This window comes from Lissotriton vulgaris, chromosome 9 (assembly GCF_964263255.1).
Source record: "Lissotriton vulgaris chromosome 9, aLisVul1.2, whole genome shotgun sequence".
Taxonomy (NCBI): Eukaryota; Metazoa; Chordata; class Amphibia; order Caudata; family Salamandridae; genus Lissotriton; species Lissotriton vulgaris.
Window position 1 is genome coordinate 680,908,302 of NC_141697.1, and position 22,258 is coordinate 680,930,559.

The 22,258-nt window shown below is 47.2% G+C and overlaps 1 protein-coding gene across 2 annotated transcripts in view; it reads left to right on the top strand.

Moving 5' to 3' along the window:
- The window catches only part of PRKD2 (protein kinase D2), a 486,838-nt gene that overhangs the window by 285,065 nt on the left and 179,515 nt on the right, over nt 1-22,258 (top strand). For both annotated transcript variants that reach the window (XM_086938402.1, XM_086938403.1), the window contains exon 2: nt 20,035-20,173. In XM_086938402.1, the coding sequence (XP_086794528.1) occupies nt 20,035-20,173 (139 nt within the window). The remainder of the gene's footprint in view (nt 1-20,034; nt 20,174-22,258) is intronic.

A 22,258-nucleotide genomic window follows, 5' to 3' on the forward strand; every position in this document is an offset into this window, starting at 1 on the left:
TTCTGTAGTCCTTTGTGCAGAAAAGAAGTGTTCTTCAGATCTTGATATAATAAGGTGTGTTAGCTGTGTATGGACACCTAGGCTGCTGGAAGTTCCTATATGTATACAAGTTCGAAAATGTGCGGCATGTGTACGGAAAGCGTCCTGCTGAAATTAACACATTTAAAAACTATTTTGGGCCTACTAGAAGGCTCGGGTGATACCTTCGGCATGTACCTTGGTGAATTCACATGGGTCTTGTAACCCCATCCCTAATATTCTGCACGGAGTGTTTATCTGCTGAGTAGCTGTTCTGGGCGTCCACTATTCAATCCAGGAAAACCCTGCTTGGACCCCCAGTATTTTTTTAGAACTACACTACAGCTCTGGACTTTGTAAATGAGATTGAACAATTCTCATTTATAAATGTAGGGTACTTAATATTTTTTTGCGCGCTATTCCACACACCATAGTATAGTATTGGATAGCTAGGAAGAACATCAACCATTGCCCCTCCCATGCTTATTTGTTATAAGCAAGTAAATACCGCTCTACACTCCCTCAATTAGTACTCTACCCAGTGATCCTTTTGCTGGCTTCTAAAACCCTGTGCTCAGTGGTACCCTCACTCTGCTCGCCCCTACCACTCCCTCTTTATCCCTACCACCCTCTGCTTGTCTCTACCATACTCCACTCATTTCTTCCAGCATATCCCTATCACCCTCCTACTGGTCACTACCACCCTCAGTGTTCTTGCCGTGCTCTAATTAACCCTACCTTCCTCTTCACATTCCTACTTTCCTCTGCTCCTCACTATCATCCTCTGCTCATCCTTAGCTCTTAGTGGAGGATTAAGCACCCAAACGTCGAAGGAAGGAATGTTTGAATTAAATCTACCAACTGGCAATCACTTGGGTTAGCATTCCAACCCATCATTCTTTTTCCCATCATGCTACCTCAGTTTGGACCCAGCCATATGCAACTCATTCTTGACCCTGTTCCAGGAGGATCAGTTAAGCTTGAACTGTCAGGCCAGGTCCTCCCTGAACCATAACACAAGCAATCTAAGACAAGCTTCGCTTTTATTGGGGCTCTAAAGCTTGGTTCCAGTGGCACAGTGAGCATGGGACCCACACCTGGGCATATCCTTGCCACTTGGGGCCGAATATCGAACACACAAAAGGCGATGGGAGGAATGCTTGCAATTAGTTTAACCTCTAGCAAGCGTTGAGAAGCATTGCAACCTATTGTCATGCCCACTGTGCCACCTTTGTTTGAAGCCAGCCATATGCAAATCGGTCTTGATTCTGCTCCAATAGGAACAATCCAGTCCGAACTGTGAGGCCAGATGCTCCCAGAACCATTACACAAGCAAGCAAAGACCATATATATGAATGTAGGCATGCTAGTGAGTTTTCTTTGTGTTGTTGAATCAAACACTCTCATTGCTGAATTATGAACAAATTTGTTATTGTTTTCTCCAGTTGCTCTCTTTTTTAATTCCTCTCATTTTCCCGCTTACTTTTCATTGTTCCGTGGCTTCCTTATGCTTTCTATCAAATGCTTGGCTCTACCACTGAAACTTTTCCTTCACTGCACTGCACTCACCTTCACTTACTCTGACATTATTTCCCCCTTATTGAATTCCCTACCTTTTCTTCCCTCATCTGTTAATCTCTCTCCACTCTCTCGTGATCTCTATCCATCTTCACATATAATCATGTGTCTCATCTCTTACTCCCCTCTCGCACAATTTTTTGTTGTTGTGCATTACGCTTTTAAATGTTTTCTATTCATTCTCCTTAACTGGCTTTAACACCCTATTCCCTTTACCCAATTTCTATTCCTAATGTATCTTCCCCTCTTTTATTCTAATTTTGCCAATTTCATTCTAGTTTGTTTCTCCTATTTTTATTCCTTTTTAGGTCGAGCTGGAGTAAGCATCTGTAGGATGCAGTCCAAGTTCGACAACTATAGGTTCGAGGCATATGGGCTGCAGATGGTACATTATGAATAGATCGCCATCTGGTGTTGTGCTCGGATGATTGCACTTTGTTTTTCTCTTGGAGAGTCTTTTGTATCTTGGTGACTCCTCCCTTGGTTGGTAGTGCGCATGGGCATCGGCTCCATCCTTAGATTGTTTTTTTCCACCATCGGGTTCGGATGAAGATCGAGACGCTCCAGATCAACTTCAGAAGAAAGTGATTTTTCGGCGCGTATTCCCTTTCCAATTCGACGGTATTGTTATCGAACGCGTTCATTTCCATTCCGACGCGTTACAAATTCAAAATAGAAGAGAAAAACTTGGATCTACGTCGAAGAACAGGAGGCCTTTCTCGACGCAGTCAAGCCCGGAGTCCATGGAAAGGACTCCATTCAAAAAATGTCCAACGTGTGGTGCTAAGTTCCCACACAAGGACCTACACGAGGTGTGCAACCTCTGTCTATCGCCTGAACACGAATCCAGGGACTGCGAAGCCTGTGCAGCATTCTCCTCCAAGCTAACGATTAGAAATCGTCGAGCTCGAAGACACGAGGTTTCCAGAATGCAGGCGGAAGCGATCCCGGAGCTGTTCGTAGACGAACAAATCGAGGAAGAAGAGGACCAGTCGGGGTCGGAAGGGGACCAGTCGGAGGTTGAAGAACTCATCGAGCAACAAACCGTGAGTGACGACGTCCCCTTACCGAAAAACCGACCCCGTGCGGTAACGACCCCGCCCTCGGGCCCGGTCAAACCGCTGAAAAAAGTTTCCGACGCCCCGCCCTCGGGCCTGGCAACGAAACCGAAACTGAAACCGAAACACTCGGACTCCCACCATGTCGGATCCGAGAAAAGGGCGACATCGACTTCGGCACCGAGGCTACATACAAAGGAGAGCTCGTATCGAAACATTCCATGTCGAAACATAAATATGACTTTTCGCCCAAGATACACTCGATACCAAGAAAGTCGGAATCGAGCAGACATTCGGTGTCGAAAACAACAAGATCTGACGATCGAAAACAAAAGCACCTCTCGGAACCAGGACCCTCGGTACCGATTCAGGAGCAACAGACAGATCCCAAACAAAAGATCTTGTTTATTGATCCACAAACTGGGAAAGTGGTCACGAAGAAGAGAAAGAGTGAACAGTCAGAAGATAAACCTCTTCCTTCAAAAAAGAGAACAATGGGGACGAATATAACTCCTCCTGCTTCTCCTCGTCCTAGAGTCACACCCTCTTCTCCTATTCCTCACAATAGGCCAAATATTCCTACACCTTCCACACCAAGACCAGCTACACCTCAGTCAGATGTAGACAGTGATCTAGGGGAGGGAGAACCTCAAGGGGATGACGAAACTATCCCAGATGAGGAGGACCCATGGGAAAATTATGATGTAGGGTCAGATGAGGACAACGACCCAGAGCTATATCCCTCAAAGCCTTCACCACCTGATGATAACACAGGTTTTGTGCAGCTCATTAACACCTTAGCTGCGTGTAAACATCCCTCCCCAGTGCTGCGCTGTCCATTGGAACCAGTGCTGAATGGACGTCCAATGGTCGTGCGCAGCACTGGGGAGGTAGCGCTGCCGACGACCGTTGGCCGTCAGCAGCACTTAAGGGGTTAATAGGGCAGCAAAATATCACAAACTAGATATGCATACAGAACCTCAAATAGAGGATTTCTTGTTAGAGACTCTACCTAATGCACCGAGAACATCAGGTACTCTTCCTATGTTGAAGGGTCTTCTTAGTCACACAGAGGAAATATTCGAAAACCCAGTGAGAGCCAGGGTGTTAAACCCAAGAATCGATAAAAAATACAAAGCGGCACCAAAGGACCCAATATTTATTAGAGGGCATGTACCTCTAGACTCGCTGGTGGTCTCAAACGCTCGTAAAAGAGCAAACTCATTATCTACAGGAGAGGCTCCTCCACCAGATAAAGAGTCGAAGTTAATCGATGCATCAGGCAAAAGAGTAGCATCACAGGCAGCGAATAGCTGGCGTATAGCCAATACACAAGCACTACTCGCACGTTACGACAGGGCACATTACGATGAGTTAGAAAAACTTCTCACACATCTCCCAAAAGAACATCAGAAGAAGGCAGATCAATTAATACAGGAAGGTAAAATAATACCCAATACTTCCATTAAGTGTGCATTAGACGCAGCAGACACTGCAGCAAGGTCTATTAACACTAGTGTCATGCTAAGAAGGCATGCATGGCTTAGAATCTCAGGATTCAAACAAGAAGTACAAACAGCCCTACTGAACAAACCATTTGATCAGAAGACATTGTTTGGTTCAAGCACAGACGAGACATTAGAAAAAATGAAGAAAGATACGGAAACGGCTAAGTCAATGGGAGCATTGCAACAGCCAACACACAGAGGTTCCTTTCGTAGATCCACCTATAGAGGGGGCTCAAAGAACACAGGAACGAATCAGCAATCCACATCTTTCACACCAACATCACCCAGAGGTAATTCAAGAGGCAGTTACAGAGGTAACAACAATAAGGGTAGAGGCCGCGGAAATAATAACAACCGCAACGCCTCAACACCAAAACAGTGACTTCATAGAACTCCCCCCAGACCACATAACACCGGTCGGGGGACGTCTATCACAGTTCCTACCTGTCTGGGAAAACATCACGTCAGACAAGTGGGTGAGACAAATTATCCAACATGGTTATTGCCTAGAACTCACAGCTACCCCACCAAACATCCCCCCCAAACAGCGTCCAATGAGTCAAGATCATCTGACATTGTTAAGAGAAGAAGTTCTAGCACTTCTACAAAAGCATGCAATAGAGAAGGTCCCAAAAGATCAACAAGGAACAGGAGTATACTCTCTATACTTCCTGATCCCCAAAAAGGACGGGTCCCTAAGACCAATATTAGACATCAGACCTCTCAATGCTTACATACATTCGGAGCACTTCCACATGGTCACGCTCCAACAAGTACTCCCTTTACTGAAGAAAGGGGACTTTCTTTCTACACTGGATCTAAAAGACGCTTACTTTCATATCCCAATTCACGAAGCCCACAGAAAATACCTAAGGTTTGTGTTAGAAGGACAACACTATCAGTTCAAAGTCCTTCCGTTCGGTGTCACAACAGCACCGAGAGTTTTCACAAAATGCCTAGCTGTGGTGGCAGCACACCTAAGAAGACAACAAATACATGTCTTCCCATACTTGGACGATTGGCTAATAAAGGCCAAGTCAAAGGAAGAATGTCTTCACAACACACAGAAGACAATTCAATTGCTGCACCACCTAGGGTTCACGGTGAACTACAAAAAATCACACCTGCAACCAAACCAGATTCAGCAATACCTGGGGGCTACAGTAGACACAGAAAAGGCAATAGCATACCCCAACCCAATCAGAGTACAGACAATGGTCGGGTTAATACAAAGATTTCAACCACAACACTCACTACCAGCACGAGTGTTTATGCAACTATTAGGCATGATGTCCTCCTGCATACTGCTAATACCACATGCCAGACTACAAATGCGCCCACTACAAGAGTGTCTAGCGACACAGTGGAATCAGGCTCAAGGTCAGATTACAGATCTGGTGTTGGTAAACGACCGGACGTATCGCTCTCTGAAGTGGTGGAACACAGAAAACATTTCCAAGGGACGGTCGTTCCTAGAGCCAATTCCACAAGTGATAATAACAGCGGACGCATCGCTCTCCGGATGGGGAGCGCATATGGACAGATACACAGTACAGGGGAAGTGGAGTGTGCAGCAAAAGAAACTGCACATCAACTACCTAGAGCTATTAGCAATATTTCTAGCACTAAAAGCTTTCCAAATGCAAATAACGAATAGTTTCTTACCTGTCGGTGTAGTTTTGCAGCTTGATGATCTTTCTGGATTCACTATGCTGTGCATATTCCGCGGTCTTGTGGTTGGGTCCGGATTCGTAGTCTTTTCTCTCTTTTTTTTTTTTTTTTTTGTGGCCCAGGTGGGCGTCGGCGTCACCCTTCCTTGGGTGTATTTCCGGTGACGTCGGCATGCTTCCTGCGGAAGCTCCCATCCCTGGGCGCCATCTTCGGATTCTTTTTTTCGTGTTTCCTTCGTTTCCGAAGTGATGGCAATGTTCTATGTAGGTGATTTTTCCTTAACCGCCTTGTATGTAAAATCCATTTTATCTCTTCATCTTCTTTTTTTTTTTTTTTGACCACCCCTTTTCTCTCCAGCCTCATCTTTCTGGCGGAGGTGGGTGGGTTCGCTAGTGAATCCAGAAAGATCATCAAGCTGCAAAACTACACCGACAGGTAAGAAACTATTCGTTTTGCAGCGTGAATCTTTCTGGATTCACTATGCTGTGCATAGATTTTGTAGCGGTTTCTCATTTCCGTGGCGGCTGGGTGGAAGATGAGTTCTGGTGTCTGAATATGTGCTGGAGCACCTTTTGTCCGACTTGCGCTTCCTTGTTCATCTGCACATCCACGCAGTAGTGTTTTGTGAACGTGTGCACTGAAGCCCATGTTGCCGCCAGGCATATGTCTTGTATGGGCGTGTTAGCCAAGAAGGCTATTGTGGCCCCCTTCTTCCTAGTGGAGTGTGCACGCACTCCCTCGTCTAGTTCCTGTCCTGCCCTGTTGTGGCAGAGCTGAATCGTCTGTGCTATCCATCGTGCAATAGTGTTCTTCGTTACTGCTTTGCCCATGTAACTGTTGGCGAATGACACAAAGAACTGCTTCGTTTTTCTGTGCTCCTTTGTCCTTTCAATGTAATGCATGACCGCCCTTCTGGCGTCTAAGGTGTGCAGAGCTCGCTCAGCGCTATTGGTTGGTTTTTGGAAAAAACTCGGTATCTGTATGGACTGGTTCATGTGGAACCTGGAGACCACCTTCGGCATGAAGTGTGGGTCCGTCCTCATCACAACCCTATCACTATGTATTTGTATGTAGGGTTCCTGTAGCGTCAGCGCTTGTAGTTCGCTTACCCTGCGTAATGACGTTATAGCAACTAGGAATGCTGTTTTCATGGTTAGCATCTTTAAGGAGGCCCTGTGCAGTGGTTCAAAGGGCTCCTTCATGAGTTCCGTGAGAACTACGTTCAAGTTCCATGCTGGTGGTGGCACCCGCTTGGGCGGTGCGATCCTCTTCGCTCCTTCCAGGAACCTCTTGACAACCTGGGATGTGAAGAAGCTCCTGCCCATCTCACCCCTTGTGTAGGCTACTATAGCCGCTAAGTGAACCCTCAAGGAGGATGAACTGAGTTTTTTGTCCAGCAAGTGTGTCAGGTATCGCAGCACTGTGGAGTCTTTCTTCATTTTCTTGTGAAGTTGTTCACGTTTGCACCACATCGTGTATCTTTTCCATTTTGCGACATAGCACCGCCGTGTGCTCGGCCTCCGTGCCTCCCGAAGGACCCTGAGGGTGCTCTCTGGCAGTCTCAAATGTGCAAACTCTATGTCCTCAGGAGCCATGCTACTAGGCTCATGGTCTCTGGCTCTGGGTGCAGCACCTCTCCGTTCTGCATGGAGAGCAGGTCCTTTCTTCTGCCGAATCTGTGGGGTGCACTCTGTGACATCTCCATGATCTGCGAGTACCATGTCTGCCTCGCCCACTGTGGCGCGACCAGTATCAGGGTCATCTTGCTCGCTCTGCACTTGCTCAGTACTCGGTGTATCAGTGGTATCGGGGGAAAAGCGTAGGCAAATGTCCCGGACCAATCTATCCATAGGGCATTCCCAAGGGACCCCTTTTCGGGTAGTCTGGATGCGAAGTACTGGCATTTCGCATTCTGGCGTGTTGCAAACAGGTCCACTGATGGCGTTCCCCACCTGTTGAATAACCACCTCGTTTCCTGAGCATTGAGCTCCCACTCGTGGGATGCCGATGTCTGTCTGCTCAGCCAGTCTGCCTGAATGTTCTCCTTCCCTGGTAGGTGTATGGCTAGCAGGTCTATCTGTAGAGGGATGGCCCATCTCCATATCTCCTGTGCCAGTGTTGAAAGCGTTGTTGACTGTGTTCCACCCTGCTTGTTGATGTAGAACATCGCCGTGGTGTTGTCTGTCTGCAGTAACACCCTTTGCTTGTACAGTCTTGTCTGGAAGGCTTTCAGTGCAAGGAAGATTGTCTTCAATTCTAGGTAATTGATATGCTTTGTCGCATCTGCTGGCGTCCACAGTCCTCTCACTTTGAGCTCCTCCATGTGAGCGCCCCATCCCTTCAGGGATGCGTCTGTGGTGATGGTCACTGTCGGAGTTGGGGGTGTTAGAGGCTTTCCCCTTGTTAGGTTCTCCATGGTCCACCATGTCATCTCCCTTTGCACTGCGTGCGTCACCACCACAAGATCCTCCCAACTGCCTGACGCCTGTGACCACTGTTCCTGGAGCCATTCCTGCATGGGTCTCATGTGTAGCCGCACATTCGGCACCAGGTGGATGCATGATGCCATCATCCCCATGATCTTGCTCGCCGTCCTCGCTGTCCGAGCTTGCCCCTTCCGGTAGAGGCGAGTTTCCTTGACCAGCGCCCTTGCTCTCTTCTCGCTGGGGAACACCTTGGCCTGCACGGTGTTGATCACTGCCCCCAGGAAGGTCTTCACTTGCTCCGGTTCCATTGACGATTTTTCCCAATGGACGGAGAACCCCAGGTTTATGAGCGTGCTCGTCACTGTCTGTGCGTGGTGTTTGCACCTTTGGTACGAACTCGCCTTCACCAACCAGTCGTCTAGATAAGGGTATACGTGTATCCCCTGTCTTCGTAGGTGTGCAGCAACTGCTGCGAGGCACTTCGTGAATACCCTTGGTGCTGATTTGAGTCCGAAGGCCAGCGTTGTGAACTGGTAGTGGCCTCCCCCGATTGTGAACCTGAGCATATGTTTGTGCTTTTTGTTCATCGGTATGTGCAAGTAGGCGTCCTTGAGGTCTATCGTGACCATGAAGTCTCCGACCTGCAGTTGCGGTAGCACCTCCTGCAGGGAGGTCATTTTGAATTTCTGTGTTCTTATGAATTTGTTGAGGAACCTCAGGTCTAGGATGGGCCTCATCTTGTCGTCTACCTTTGGTACCAGGAAGTACGTCGAGTAGACTCCCTTGTTCCTTTCCTTGAATGGGACTCGCTCTATGGCCTGCTTTTGCAGAAGTTCCTTTACTTCTTCCTGAAGCCTCGCCAGCTGGTCTCCTGCTGGCGGTCTTCCCCTTGGTTTCCTGCTTGTTGGCCTTTTCTCCAATTCCAGGCAATACCCGAATTGGATGATGTTTAGGATCCATTCGTCTGATGTGATTTCTCTCCATTCCTGGAGGTAAAATTGCAATCTTCCTCCCACAGGTGTCATGTGGTCGTAGGTGTTTTGATTGTCCCGACCCCTTGGTACGTGGTGCCCCCCCGGGTCCTTTCTGTGGCTGGGCACCCAGAGTTCTGTGGAGTCACTTCGAGGAGGGCTGCTGCCCCCCTCTCCTATTCTGGCCACGTCCGTTTCTTCCTCGAAAGGACTGACCTCTTGGTTGGTACTGCCAGGACTGTTTCTGCTGACCTTGCTGTCCCTGTGAGTCTGCCTGGTGCGTTTGCTGGAAAACCTGGTGTGATGTACCTGGTTGGTTTCCACCTCTCCCGCCGGGCCTCCGTGACGGGGTGCCTCTTCTGTTGCCTCTGAACTGCAACGCCCCCATAGACCTTGCCGTCTCATTATCTTTCTTGAGCTGGCTGAGTTTCTCGTCCACAGTTGCCCCGAAGAGCGTGTCGCCGTTGAACGGTGTGTTGAGGATACTGTGTTGCACCTCGGGTTTGAACCCTGAAATCCTGAGCCAGGCGTGTCTCCTTTCCGTGACACCCATCATCATCAGCCTGCTGGCGGTGTCTGCCCCGTCCAGGGCCGTCTTAAGGCAAGAATTTGCCGCATTTTTTCCCTCTTCGACCAACATCTCGGCCTTCTGCCTGGCCTCCTGGGGTAGGTCCTTCACCAAGTGCCCCAGGCCGTCCATGATCTGGTACATGTGCCTGTTTAGAAGAGCGTTGGAGTTAGCCATGTGCCAGTGGGTCGCAGCATTCCGTTCGATCCTTCTGCCCACCAGATCCATCCTCTTGCTCTCCTTATCCGGTGGTGGGCCCGAGGTAGTGGATACGTTGGCCCTCTTCCTAGCCGTGGCCGTGATAATGAAGTCTGCGGAGACCTCGCCTCGAATGTAGGCCGGGTCCTTCGTGGAGTGTTTGTATTTTTTCTCTGTTCTAGGGGTTACCGCCTTGCATGTTGCGGGCTCCTTGAATGCTTCTTGTCCTTGAGCCAAGACGCTCTCGAGCATTGGGAGGAACTGGCTCCTTGTCTGTGTTGGGAGCAAAGTCTCGAGCAGGAAGTCTGCTTTCTGCTTCTCCTCGTCGAGCTTTAACCTAAATGCCGCTGCGGCAGATTGTATCGCCGAATTGTATGCCCCGATGTCGTCAGGCGGCGAGGGCCTCGAGGGGTATGTGTCGACCGCCTCCTCCGGGCTCTCGGTGTCGATATCCAGGTAATCCTCCTCGATGGGGTCAGAGGTGGCCGACTCGGCGTCCAACCTACTGCCCTCCTCCTCGTCATAGCCGTAATCCTCGTAGGGATTCTCCTCATCTCCCTGGTCGTCGACCATCTCGGCGGCCGGGCCATGTCCGTCGCCGAGTTCTTCTTCCTCTTCGACCAGATCTAGCACCACGTGCTTGGTCTTGTGTGGAATTGTAAAGGTACTCATCTCTGCGTCGAAATCCTTCTTCCGCTGCAAGATGCTCGCCATCTCGGCCTCCAAACGCCGTCTTTTCTTTTCCCTTTCGGCCGCGTTCTCGGCCTCGGAACGCTCGGCCCCTCTCTTCGTCACCTGGCTCGGCGGCGAGACTCTCGGCGTCGAAGGTTTGGACGTCGAACTTGGCTTCGGGTCCTTGGACGTCGTCAAAGCTTTCGGGTCTTTCTCCCTCGACGCCGATCGGTCCCTTTCGGAGACGATCTTCGGCGCCTTCTGCTGCTCAACAGCCCGGCCCCTTTCGGAGGCGATCTTCGGAGCCTTCTGCTGTTCTACAGCTCTCGGCGCCAGGGACTCCTTCTCTGAGGATCCGCTGGGCCTGTGTGCGGTCGCGGACTGCAGATGTCGCTGCGTCGGCGCCTTCGGGGTCTGGCCCTCGTTCTTTCGAGACTCAATGTCTCTCGTGCTCTTGTGGGACGTCGAGTCTCCTACCTTATCAGGCGTCTTCTTGGAAGCTGTCGTGTTCGGCGGCAGCGTTGTCCTCTTCCTCTGAGGACATCCCCAGGTCGTACAGCGAAGGCGTCGGGGCTTTTCCTCCGAGGGTGGCGTGTGCTACCCTCTGGCTCTTCCTCACACGAAGGGTCTTCGCGGCGAAGACGGAGCAGGCGTTGCAGTCTTCGGTTCTGTGGTCCACCGGTAGGCAAAGGTTGCACACCGGGTGCTGATCTTTCTGCGCGTACTTGTGTCTGCAATTCGGGCAGAACTTGAACGGCGTGTTGTCCATCCTCGAGCGTTTCAGGCTTCCCTGACCGCGTGGACGTCGATGATCGTCGAAGTTCTCGACGTTCTCTCCTCCTTCTCTCTTCGCCAATGGTCTGCGAAGTCTTCCTTGGTCTTCTTCTTTTAATTTCTTCTCGAACTTCTCGCTTTGCAGTACTTTCTCCAAAAATGTCTGGAGCCCAACGAGAACGATCCAGACCCGACCGCGGAAAAAAGAATCTGAAGATGGCGCCCAGGGATGGGAGCTTCCGCAGGAAGCATTCCGACGTCACCGGAAATACACCCAAGGAAGGGTGACGCCGACGCCCACCTGGGCCACAAAAAAAAAAAAAAAGAGAGAAAAGACTACGAATCCGGACCCAACCACAAGACCGCGGAATATGCACAGCATAGTGAATCCAGAAAGATTCACGCTGCAAAACAGGCAAAGCAGTCCTGATCAGAACAGACAACATGACTGCAATGTATTATATTCAAAAACAGGGGGGGACACACTCTCTCCAACTGTCCAGACTAGCACAGGACATATGGAGATGGGCCATTCCTCAAAAGATCTACCTGTTAGCGGAACACCTACCAGGAGTTCAAAATCAAATAGCAGACATCCTAAGCAGACAGTCAGAACAAGTACACGAATGGGAGCTGCACGACCAAATACTACAGCCATTCTTCCAAAAATGGGGGCAACCAGAGATAGATCTGTTTGCCAATCATCAGAACGCAAAATGCAAAGAATTCGCATCCAGGTACCCACACCAAAGGTCCCAGGGCAATGCACTGTGGATAAATTGGTCCAACAAATTTGCTTACGCGTTCCCTCCTCTACCACTAATTCCATTACTGGTTCGGAAACTGCAGCAACACTCAATGACAATGATACTAGTGGCACCCACGTGGGCAAGACAGCCGTGGTTCACCACGCTGCTACAACTCTCACAAGTACCACATCAAAAGCTAAGGTTATTACCCATGCATCTTACACAGAACCATGGAGAAATAATGCACCCAGATCCCAAACAACTGAACCTAGCGATCTGGCTCCTGAGGTCATAGAGTTTGGGTATTTAGATTTACCACCAGAATGCATGGAAATCATTAAACAAGCAAGACGTCCTACCACCAGAGCATGCTATGCAGCAAAATGGAAGAGGTTTGCTATACACTGTAACAGTAAGCACATCAACCCTCTGGACGCATCCACTAAACAAATCATTTGCTATTTATTACACTTACAGCAATGTAACCTAGCATATACCTCTATCAGAGTTCATCTCGCAGCCATAGCGGCGTACCTACAAAACAGGCAACATCTGTCACTGTTTAAAGTACCAGCAATTAAAGCTTTCATGGAAGGACTCAAAAGAGTCATTCCACCAAGAAGACCACCTTCCCCAGTCTGGAATCTCAACATAGTGCTTACCAGACTAATGGGGCCACCCTTTGAACCTATGCATAGGTGTGAAATACAATTCCTCACATGGAAGGTGGCCTTCCTCATAGCTATCACGTCACTTAGAAGAGTAAGTGAACTGCAGGCTTTTACGATTCAAGAACCATTTATGCAGCTACACCAAAATAAAGTGGTTCTTAGAACAAACCCAAAATTCTTACCGTAGGTTATTTCAGCATTCCACATCAATCAGTCAGTGGAATTACCGGTTTTCTTTCCAAAACCACAAACAGTAGCTGAAAGAGCCCTACATACACTGGATGTTAGAAGGGCCATATTGTACTATATAGAAAGAACACAAACTTTCAGAAAGACAAAACAGCTATTTGTTGCGTTTTCTCCCACACATAAAGGCAATCCCATCTCCAAAGCGGGCATTGCCAGATGGATTGTAAAATGCATTCAAATATGCTACTTAAAGGCAAAGAGAACATTAACTGTTCCTCCTAGAGCTCACTCTACACGTAAACTAGGAGCATCTATGGCATTTCTGGGAAACATTCCACTAGATGACATATGCAAAGCGGCTACCTGGGTTACACCGCACACCTTCACAAAACACTATTGTGTAGATGTGCACACAACACAACAAGCTAGAGTGGGACAAGCAGTATTAAAAACATTGTTTCAGACAGTTGCAACAGACACGGGCGACCACCGCTAGGGAGAGAACTGCTGTATAGTCTATTCATAATGTACCATCTGCAGCCCATATGCCTTGAACGGAATATGCTACTTACCAGTATGCATCTGTTCTTGGCATAGAGGGCTGCAGAGTGGTACATGCCCTCCCAGCCTCCCCGGAAACCTGTGTCTGTTCCAACATTATCTTATTTAGATACACTTACATGGGCACTCTCATCTGTATTCTACTATACTACTCCATCTAACCCTACTATGGCAAAACAATCTAAGGATGGAGCCGATGCCCATGCGCACTACCAACCAAGGGAGGAGTCACCAAGATACAAAAGACTCTCCAAGAGAAAAACAAAGTGCAATCATCCGAGCCCAACACCAGATGGCGATCTATTCATAATGTACCACTCTGCAGCCCTCTATGCCAAGAACAGATGCATACTGGTAAGTAGCATATTCCTTATCAACTTCGGGAGGATTAGGGACAAGAGGGTGCCACGCGTGTTTCCTTTCGAGTTTGCTGGATTTGACCTCGTGCACGCACTTTTGTTTCTTTCAGCAGCTTTGTTAAGCTGTGAAAAGCGTGCTTTCAGTTTCGTTTCTTGATTGCAGAGCCCGATTGCTTGCGATACAAACAGTTAAATCACAGGGGCACTTTAGAAGATGCTTATCAGGCGCTGCCATGTCTGCTTTCAGTTTAGTGGCATTTCGCAGATGTTCACGCTTTTATCTCCCTTATGCCTCATCTCGAAGACAAATAAACACTCAGGACGCGTAGGGCTTAACCCTCAAATCTACTTTCGACATGGGGAGTAACTCACAGCCCCTGCTCACACAGACACAGCCAGCCCCCACCCCTCTGCATGCATGCACACACACACAGGCGCGCGCATGCACACACATACAGGCACACGGCACACAGCACACAGCCCCCCTCCCCCCTTACCTTACCGGAGTCGGGCTCGCACCATCTGCCAAGGGAGCCCCGCAGAACACTCGAGCTCCTCTACCAAGAAGCTGAGCTCTCCCCATAGGCATGGGGGCCCGCAGTCTCCCCGCTGGTCTTCACCCGGGCCCCCTCCTGAGACCCGGGACTTCATGCGGCACTTCTCTTCTTCGCGCTCGGCAAAACGAAACTGCAGAGTGGCGCGCATGCGCAGGCAGCCCCCGCCCTCCCACTCATTATCGGCTGCAGGGTGACGCTCGTTTTTTTTGTTGCTGGCTTGTTTAAAACTGCGCTTGTTTACGACTTCCCATAAACAGACGCATAATTTTCTTTATGGCATTCCTTTCTCTTGCCCGCATTATCTTCACCCTACCGCTCCCGTTTTTTTCAACACACGGATCCAACGGATTAGCTTCCCTGCATCCCCCATGCTTAGAATTGGCTTTAATGGGTGTTTCTGTTTTACATTACCCACTCTCCCCTATTCTCCACACTTCCATTCCATACAGTGTGTCGATTGCCGATCTGCCACTGATTTTGTGTATATCGGGAGGGCAGCATGACACAATGGCCCCAAGTGCGAACAGACCAATTAGATGCAGTTCATATATCGGAGATTCACGTGCAATCGTTTTGTTCAGACTGGTATACAACAGCTTTAGCACACAATTCTAGCATTCTTAAACTCAGTGGACTCCCGTTTTATAATAACGTGTCTTACAAAGCCCAGCACCAGTTAACGTAAGGCGCATGTTCAGCTTCGGGTGTCTTGGCGTTAAATTAAATACCAGACGTTTGCAATTACCCAACTCAATGCACTATGTTTGTCCGACCTCTGAAGGATAATGGTCAAGTGGACCCAGTAGGATTCAAGCCTGTCACCATGAAGCTAAACACATCGCTCCTTGCAAATTTAGAACACATTAGGTCTCTAAAGTATCGTGTGTTTTAGTATTTAGACGCACTGAAAGGTCTAACTTGCCCTCACTTATGTGTGCCTTGTCCTTTTTATTAACTAAAAAAAAACAAAAAGCACTGGCATGATTTTGTAGGCACATCTGCGTGCCTTTAAAATGACACTGCCATTCGTATCATATTTTTTTTTATAAATTCTTTAGCCATGCTACACAGCACCATGCATACTGTGCAGCATGGCTAAAACCCAGTAGCAAAACTAATAGTTCCCAAAGACAAGACTAGTTGGCTTTGCCATGGTTGTAACAAGTCAGACCAACATATAATTACACACCACACAATTACACTCTAGTGAATACAACATACACTCCACAAAATTATATGCTACATAATTCCACTGCGCTCAACGCAACATACATTCCAAATACCACTCTGTGCCACATAATTACATGCCACATAATTACACTCTACTGAATGCAACACACACTCCACACAATACCACTCAGTGCCACAATTATATGCTACATAATTACACTGCACTCAATGCAACATACATTCCAAACAATACCACTCAGTGCCACATAATGGCACGCCACACAATTACACTCTACTGAATACAACATACACTCCACATAATTATATGCTACATAATTACACTGTGCTCAACGCAACATACACTCCAAATACCACTCAGTGCCACATAATTACACGCCACATAATTACACTGCACTCAATGCAACGTACACTCCAAATACCACTCTGTGCCACATTACAAGCCACATAATTACACTGCACTCAATGCAACATACACTCTGAATACCAATCAGTGCCACATAATTACACACCACATATTTACACTGCACTCAACGCAACATACACTCCAAATACCACTGTGTCACATAATTACACTCCACATAATTACATTGCACTCAATGCAACATACACTCCAAATACCACTCAGTGCCACATAATTACACGCCACATAATTACACTCTACTGAATGCAACACACTCCACACAATACCACTCAGTGCCACAATTATATGCTACATAATTACACTGCACTCAATGCAACATACATTCCAAACAATACCACTCAGTGCCACATAATGGCACGCCACACAATTACACTCTACTGAATACAACATACACTCCACATAATTATATGCTACATAATTACACTGTGCTCAACGCAACATACACTCCAAATACCACTCAGTGCCACATAATTACACGCCACATAATTACACTGCACTCAATGCAACGTACACTCCAAATACCACTCTGTGCCACATTACAAGCCACATAATTACACTGCACTCAATGCAACATACACTCTGAATACCAATCAGTGCCACATAATTACACACCACATATTTACACTGCACTCAACGCAACATACACTCCAAATACCACTGTCACATAATTACACTCCACATAATTACATTGCACTCAATGCAACATACACTCCAAATACCACTCAGTGCCACATAATTACACGCCACATAATTACACTCTACTGAATGCAACACACTCCACACAATACCACTCAGTGCCACATAATTACATGCCACATATTTAGACTCTACTGAATACAAAATACACTCCAAACAATACCACATAATTTCATGCCACATATTTACACTCTACTAAATGCAACATACACTCCAGACAATACCACTCACTGCCACATAATTATATGCTACATACTTACAGTGCGCTTAACGTAACATACACTCCAAATACCACTCAGTGCCACATAATTACACGCCACATAACTACACTGCACTCAATGCAACATACACTCCAAACAATACCACTCAGTTCCACATAATTACATGCCACATATTTAGACTCTACTGAATACAAAATACACTCCAGACAATACCACTCAGTGTCAGATAATTATATGCTAAATAATTACACTGCGCTCAATGCAACATACACTCCAAATACCACTCAGTGTCACATAATTACACGCCACATAATTACACTGGACTTAATGCAACATACACTACGAATACCACTCGGTGCCATATATTTACACGCCAAATAATTACACTCTACTGAATACAACACACTCCACACAATACCACTCATTGCCACATAATTATGCTACATAATTACACTGCACACAATGCAACATACACTCCAAACAATACCACTCAGTACCACATAATTACATGCCACATATTTACACTCTACTAAATACAACATACACTCCAGACAATACCACTCACTGCCTCATAATTATATGCTACATTCTTACAGTGCGCTTAACGTAACATACACTCCAAATACCACTCAGTGCCACATAATTACACGCCACATTATTACATTGCACTCAATGCAACATACACTCCAAATACCACTCAGTGCCACATAATTACACGCCACATAATTACACTGCACTCAATGCAACATACACTCTAAATACCACATAATTACACGCCACATAATTATACCCTCACTCTATCTGTCTATCGCCATCACTCTCTCTCTATCTACCTATCTATCTATCTATCTATCAATCAATCAATCAATCAATCAATCAATCAGTGACACTTATATAGCGCGCTACCTACCTGTAGGGTCTCAAGGCGCTGGGGGATGGGTGCCGCTACTGCTCGAACAGCCAGGTCTTCAGCTTCTTCCTGAAGGAGAGGTGGTCTTGGGTCAGGCGCAGGTCGGTTGGGAGGGAGTTCCAGGTCTTGGCGGCCAGGTAGGAGAAGGACCTTCCTCCCGTAGTCGCTCTTCGGATGCGGGGGACGGCGGCGAGGGCGTGGTTGGCTGATCGGAGGTGGCGTTTGGGAGCGTAGAAGTTGATTCGGCTGTTGAGGTAGCTCGGGCCCTGGTCGTGTAGGGCTTTGTGTGCGTGGGTGAGGAGGCGGAAGGTGATTCTTTTGTTGACGGGGAGCCAGTGAAGGTCTCTCAGATGTCCGGTGATGTGGCTGGTTCGTGGGATGTCGAGGATGAGTCTGGCTGAGGCGTTCTGGATCCGCTGGAGTCTCTTCTGGAGCTTGGCGGTGGTACCGGCGTAGAGGGCGTTGCCGTAGTCCAGTTGGCTGGTGACGAGGGCCTGGGTGACGGTCTTCCTGGTCTCGGTGGGGATCCACCAGAAGATCTTCCTTAGCATGCGTAGGATGTTGAAGCACGCCGAGGAGACGTTGTTGACTTGCCTGGTCATGGATAGGGAGGAGTCCAGGATGAAGCCCAGGTTGCATGCATGGTCTGTCGGTTTGGGTGCGGTGCCCAGGGCGGGGGGCCACCAGGAGTCGTCCCAGGCGGAGGGTGAAGAGCCCAGGATGAGGACCTCAGTCTTGTCAGAGTTCAGTTTCAGGCGGCTGGTCGTCATCCACTCGGCTACCTCTTTCATCCCTTCGTCTATCTATCTGTCACCCTCACTCTATCTGTCGCCCTCACTCTATCTGTTGCCCTCACTCTATCTGTTGCCCTCACTCTATCTGTCGCCCTCACTCTATCTGTCGCCCTCACTCTATCTGTCGCCCTCACTCTATCTGTCGCCCTCACTCTATCTGTCGCCCTCACTCTATCTGTCGCCCTCACTCTATCTGTCGCCCTCACTCTATCTGTCGCCCTCACTCTATCTGTCGCCCTCACTCTATCTGTCGCCCTCACTCTATCTGTCGCCCTCACTCTATCTGTCGCCCTCACTCTATCTGTCGCCCTCACTCTATCTGTCGCCCTCACTCTATCTGTCGCCCTCACTCTATCTGTCGCCCTCACTCTATCTCTCGCCCTCACTCTATCTCTCGCCCTCACTCTATCTCTCGCCCTCACTCTATCTATCTATCGCCCTCACTCTATCTATCTATCGCCCTCACTCTATCTATCTATCTATCTCCCTCCCTCCCTCTATCTATCTATCGCCCTACCTCCCTCTATCTATCTATCGCCCTACCTCCCTCTATCTATCTATCGCCCTCCCTCTATTTATCGCACTCACTCTATCTATCTATTGCATCACTGCAGCATCACTCAGGGACACCACAACATCGCTATGCGCCACCATAGCATCAATATGTGCAACCATTCAACAATAACTGGTTCAAATATGTTCTCTCAATGTTTCAAGCTTTATTACAAATGTCATAAAAAGATGTTAATATTTCACTTCTGTTCCTGGATTTTCATCACAATAAAATACACTGAACATATTCTTCACAAAAGTAATTTACAAAAGTTTAGGCTATTGCCATTATAATTACAATAACTTTTATTTAAGTATTCATTATTAAAAAAATTAAAAGCCATTGTTATTAGTAATATCAATACATCTAAGTCACGTAAATACTACACATATTGCATTACAAATGCTATAGGTGTCACTGCGAAAGTTAACACTATTGGCATTGTAAATGACAAAGCTATTAATTTCGCTATTTTCAAAACCAACACATAAATATAAAATTTGTCATTTATAATACCAACAGCTCAAGATTTCCTAATGCGAGACCTATTGCATTGCAAATGCTTGTTTATTTTTGTTTATTTTGTCCTATTTTTTTTAAATCTATTTTCACTTTCTGTTCTGTTTCTTGTTCTGTCTCCTGCATCATCTGTTACGTTCTTCTCTCTTCACAAACTTACGTTCCAAACATCTCTGACCCATCCTTTTACTTCCTCTGCAGTTCCCAGAGTGTGGATTCTACGGTCTCTATGAGAAGATTCTTCTATTCAAGCATGATCCGACGTCGAATAACATCCTGCAGCTGGTGCGATCATCTGGGGACATCCAGGAGGGGGACTTGGTGGAGGTGGTACTTTCAGGTAAAACAACTAGTGTAATTGAGGTGTAGTGAAGAAAAGATCTGGATTAAGTTGGATTGAAAGTTTGGTGGACGTACTCAGCTAAGTTGGCAATGAAATTTGGTCTATCCACCACCCCACTCTTGCTTTAACTGGTGGTGAGGGACAGAAAAAAGGACATTACCCTGTTCTTCCTAAATTACTTGACCATTTTGTGTTATAGTTTAGCATGAAATGCATCCACACATCAAATTTGCCACAAGGATTCATTTAACCAAGTCACCATGAACAACCATCTCTTTCTGTTTGTGTCTGTTCGCTGATTTTTGTTTTACTGCGAATTGCACATTTTTCTGTACATTTTTAAAGTGAATGCTGCCTAATTACATCTATAAGTGAATGTGTCTCAGGGCACCCTAGAGCTTTTAGGCTTCGGGAACTTGAACAAGCAGCAAATCCGTGTCTTGGGATCTCGAAACTCAAGCAAGTGTCAATTTGTGATGTAACCCTGACTGGTTTGTCTGCTTAAGTCACGATGTGCTGCAGTATACATCACTGTAGAGATTTTGTTTGCCGAGTCTTTTGGTGCTCTGTGCACTTAAAAAGAATTCAGAGTTTACACTATTTCAGATTAAGAGGCAGTTGCCCTCAATCTTGCATGGCCACATACTTCTTAATATGTGCAAGTGATTGGAGTTGGTGGGCACTAGCACTCGTTTGCATCATCAGAGTTTGCCCCAGAGTAAGAAGGAGAGACCGAAATGAATGAGGAGGAGTATTATAAAAAATCTACAGTGTCAAGGGTAAAATGGGCCCATCAGGCCCCTAACCCCTTGGGAATACAGAACCATCATTGATCGCTTCGCCCCAGGGTAGCAGCTTGTGGGCACTAGCTCTCCTTTTTTAGGCACGAGGACTTAACTTTCATTGCCAGACTTCGATCCACACAAGAGCGAGAAGGGCAGAATAAGGAGAAAAGAGGAAGAAAATCAAGATCTCGCATTGTCAGTGGGAGAAAGCATGGATACAAAGGAGCCGAAGTGTGAGATAAAGAGGCATGGAGTGAAGGATGATGAATAAAAAACGGAGATGGAATCAAGACTAGGCAGCCGTGATACTCGTTAACTCTGCTACGAGTGTTGCCAAAAGCCAGACACCTATGAGAAACCTTTGGTCACTGCACTCTGTTTTGCAAATGAAGCCTTGAATTCTTGAATATATAAGTCAGTTTGTGCTTCTCCGCCATTCTCAGCCCAGGACCGATTCAACACTACCGAGCGGGAATACCAATGTTTGGCTAGATCTCCATTGATTGGCAAGCCCATAGCCAGGCACTGAACTCGGGGTAATATGCAGAAATTGGTGAATTGGTATAGTGCCTTAAGTAGACAGTCTTAATTTACAAAACTCGCGTATATGCAGCCGTGCTCCCTGCATCTTTCAAAGCTCATAAAGGTTAATGGTCAAGGGGACAAAGCAGATACAGCCCCATAGAAGTCATTACTTTTCTGGCATGTTTAGTACCTTGCACTAGAGTTAGGAAGAAAATAAAGACACAGATCGAGCGCTCCTATAAGAGGGCCATAAACCATCCCAGAGAGACACTGCAACAGGGTAGAGCAAAGGAGGCAACTGACACACTCACCTGTGTTACATCCTTCACATGCAGCTCGACACTCCTCAAAACTATAAACAAACACTGGGGTATAGTGAACACAGGGTACCTTAACATCCCTAATACCAGGTTTGCATTCAAACGCACGCCCAACCTCAAAGACACACTAGTACATACCAACCTAGGGCCAAGTTGCCTAGTGTCCAGAGAACGCTCTGGGACTTATTGCCTGTGGTCGGCCACTACCCTTGCGGGGGTATTTCAGTCTGCAACCAGACTAGTGTCTGTAAAGAGGTACGACTTGCTGACACATTTACTTGGCACCTCAAGAGGCACACAAACTGCAACACAGCACAATGCATATACCTTCTTACTTGTCCGTGCAACAAGAAATATATAGGTATGACCATGAGACAGGTGAAGCTGCGGATTACTGAACATAAGAGCAAAATATGAGATGCATGAAAACCACTATTAAACTGTACACACAT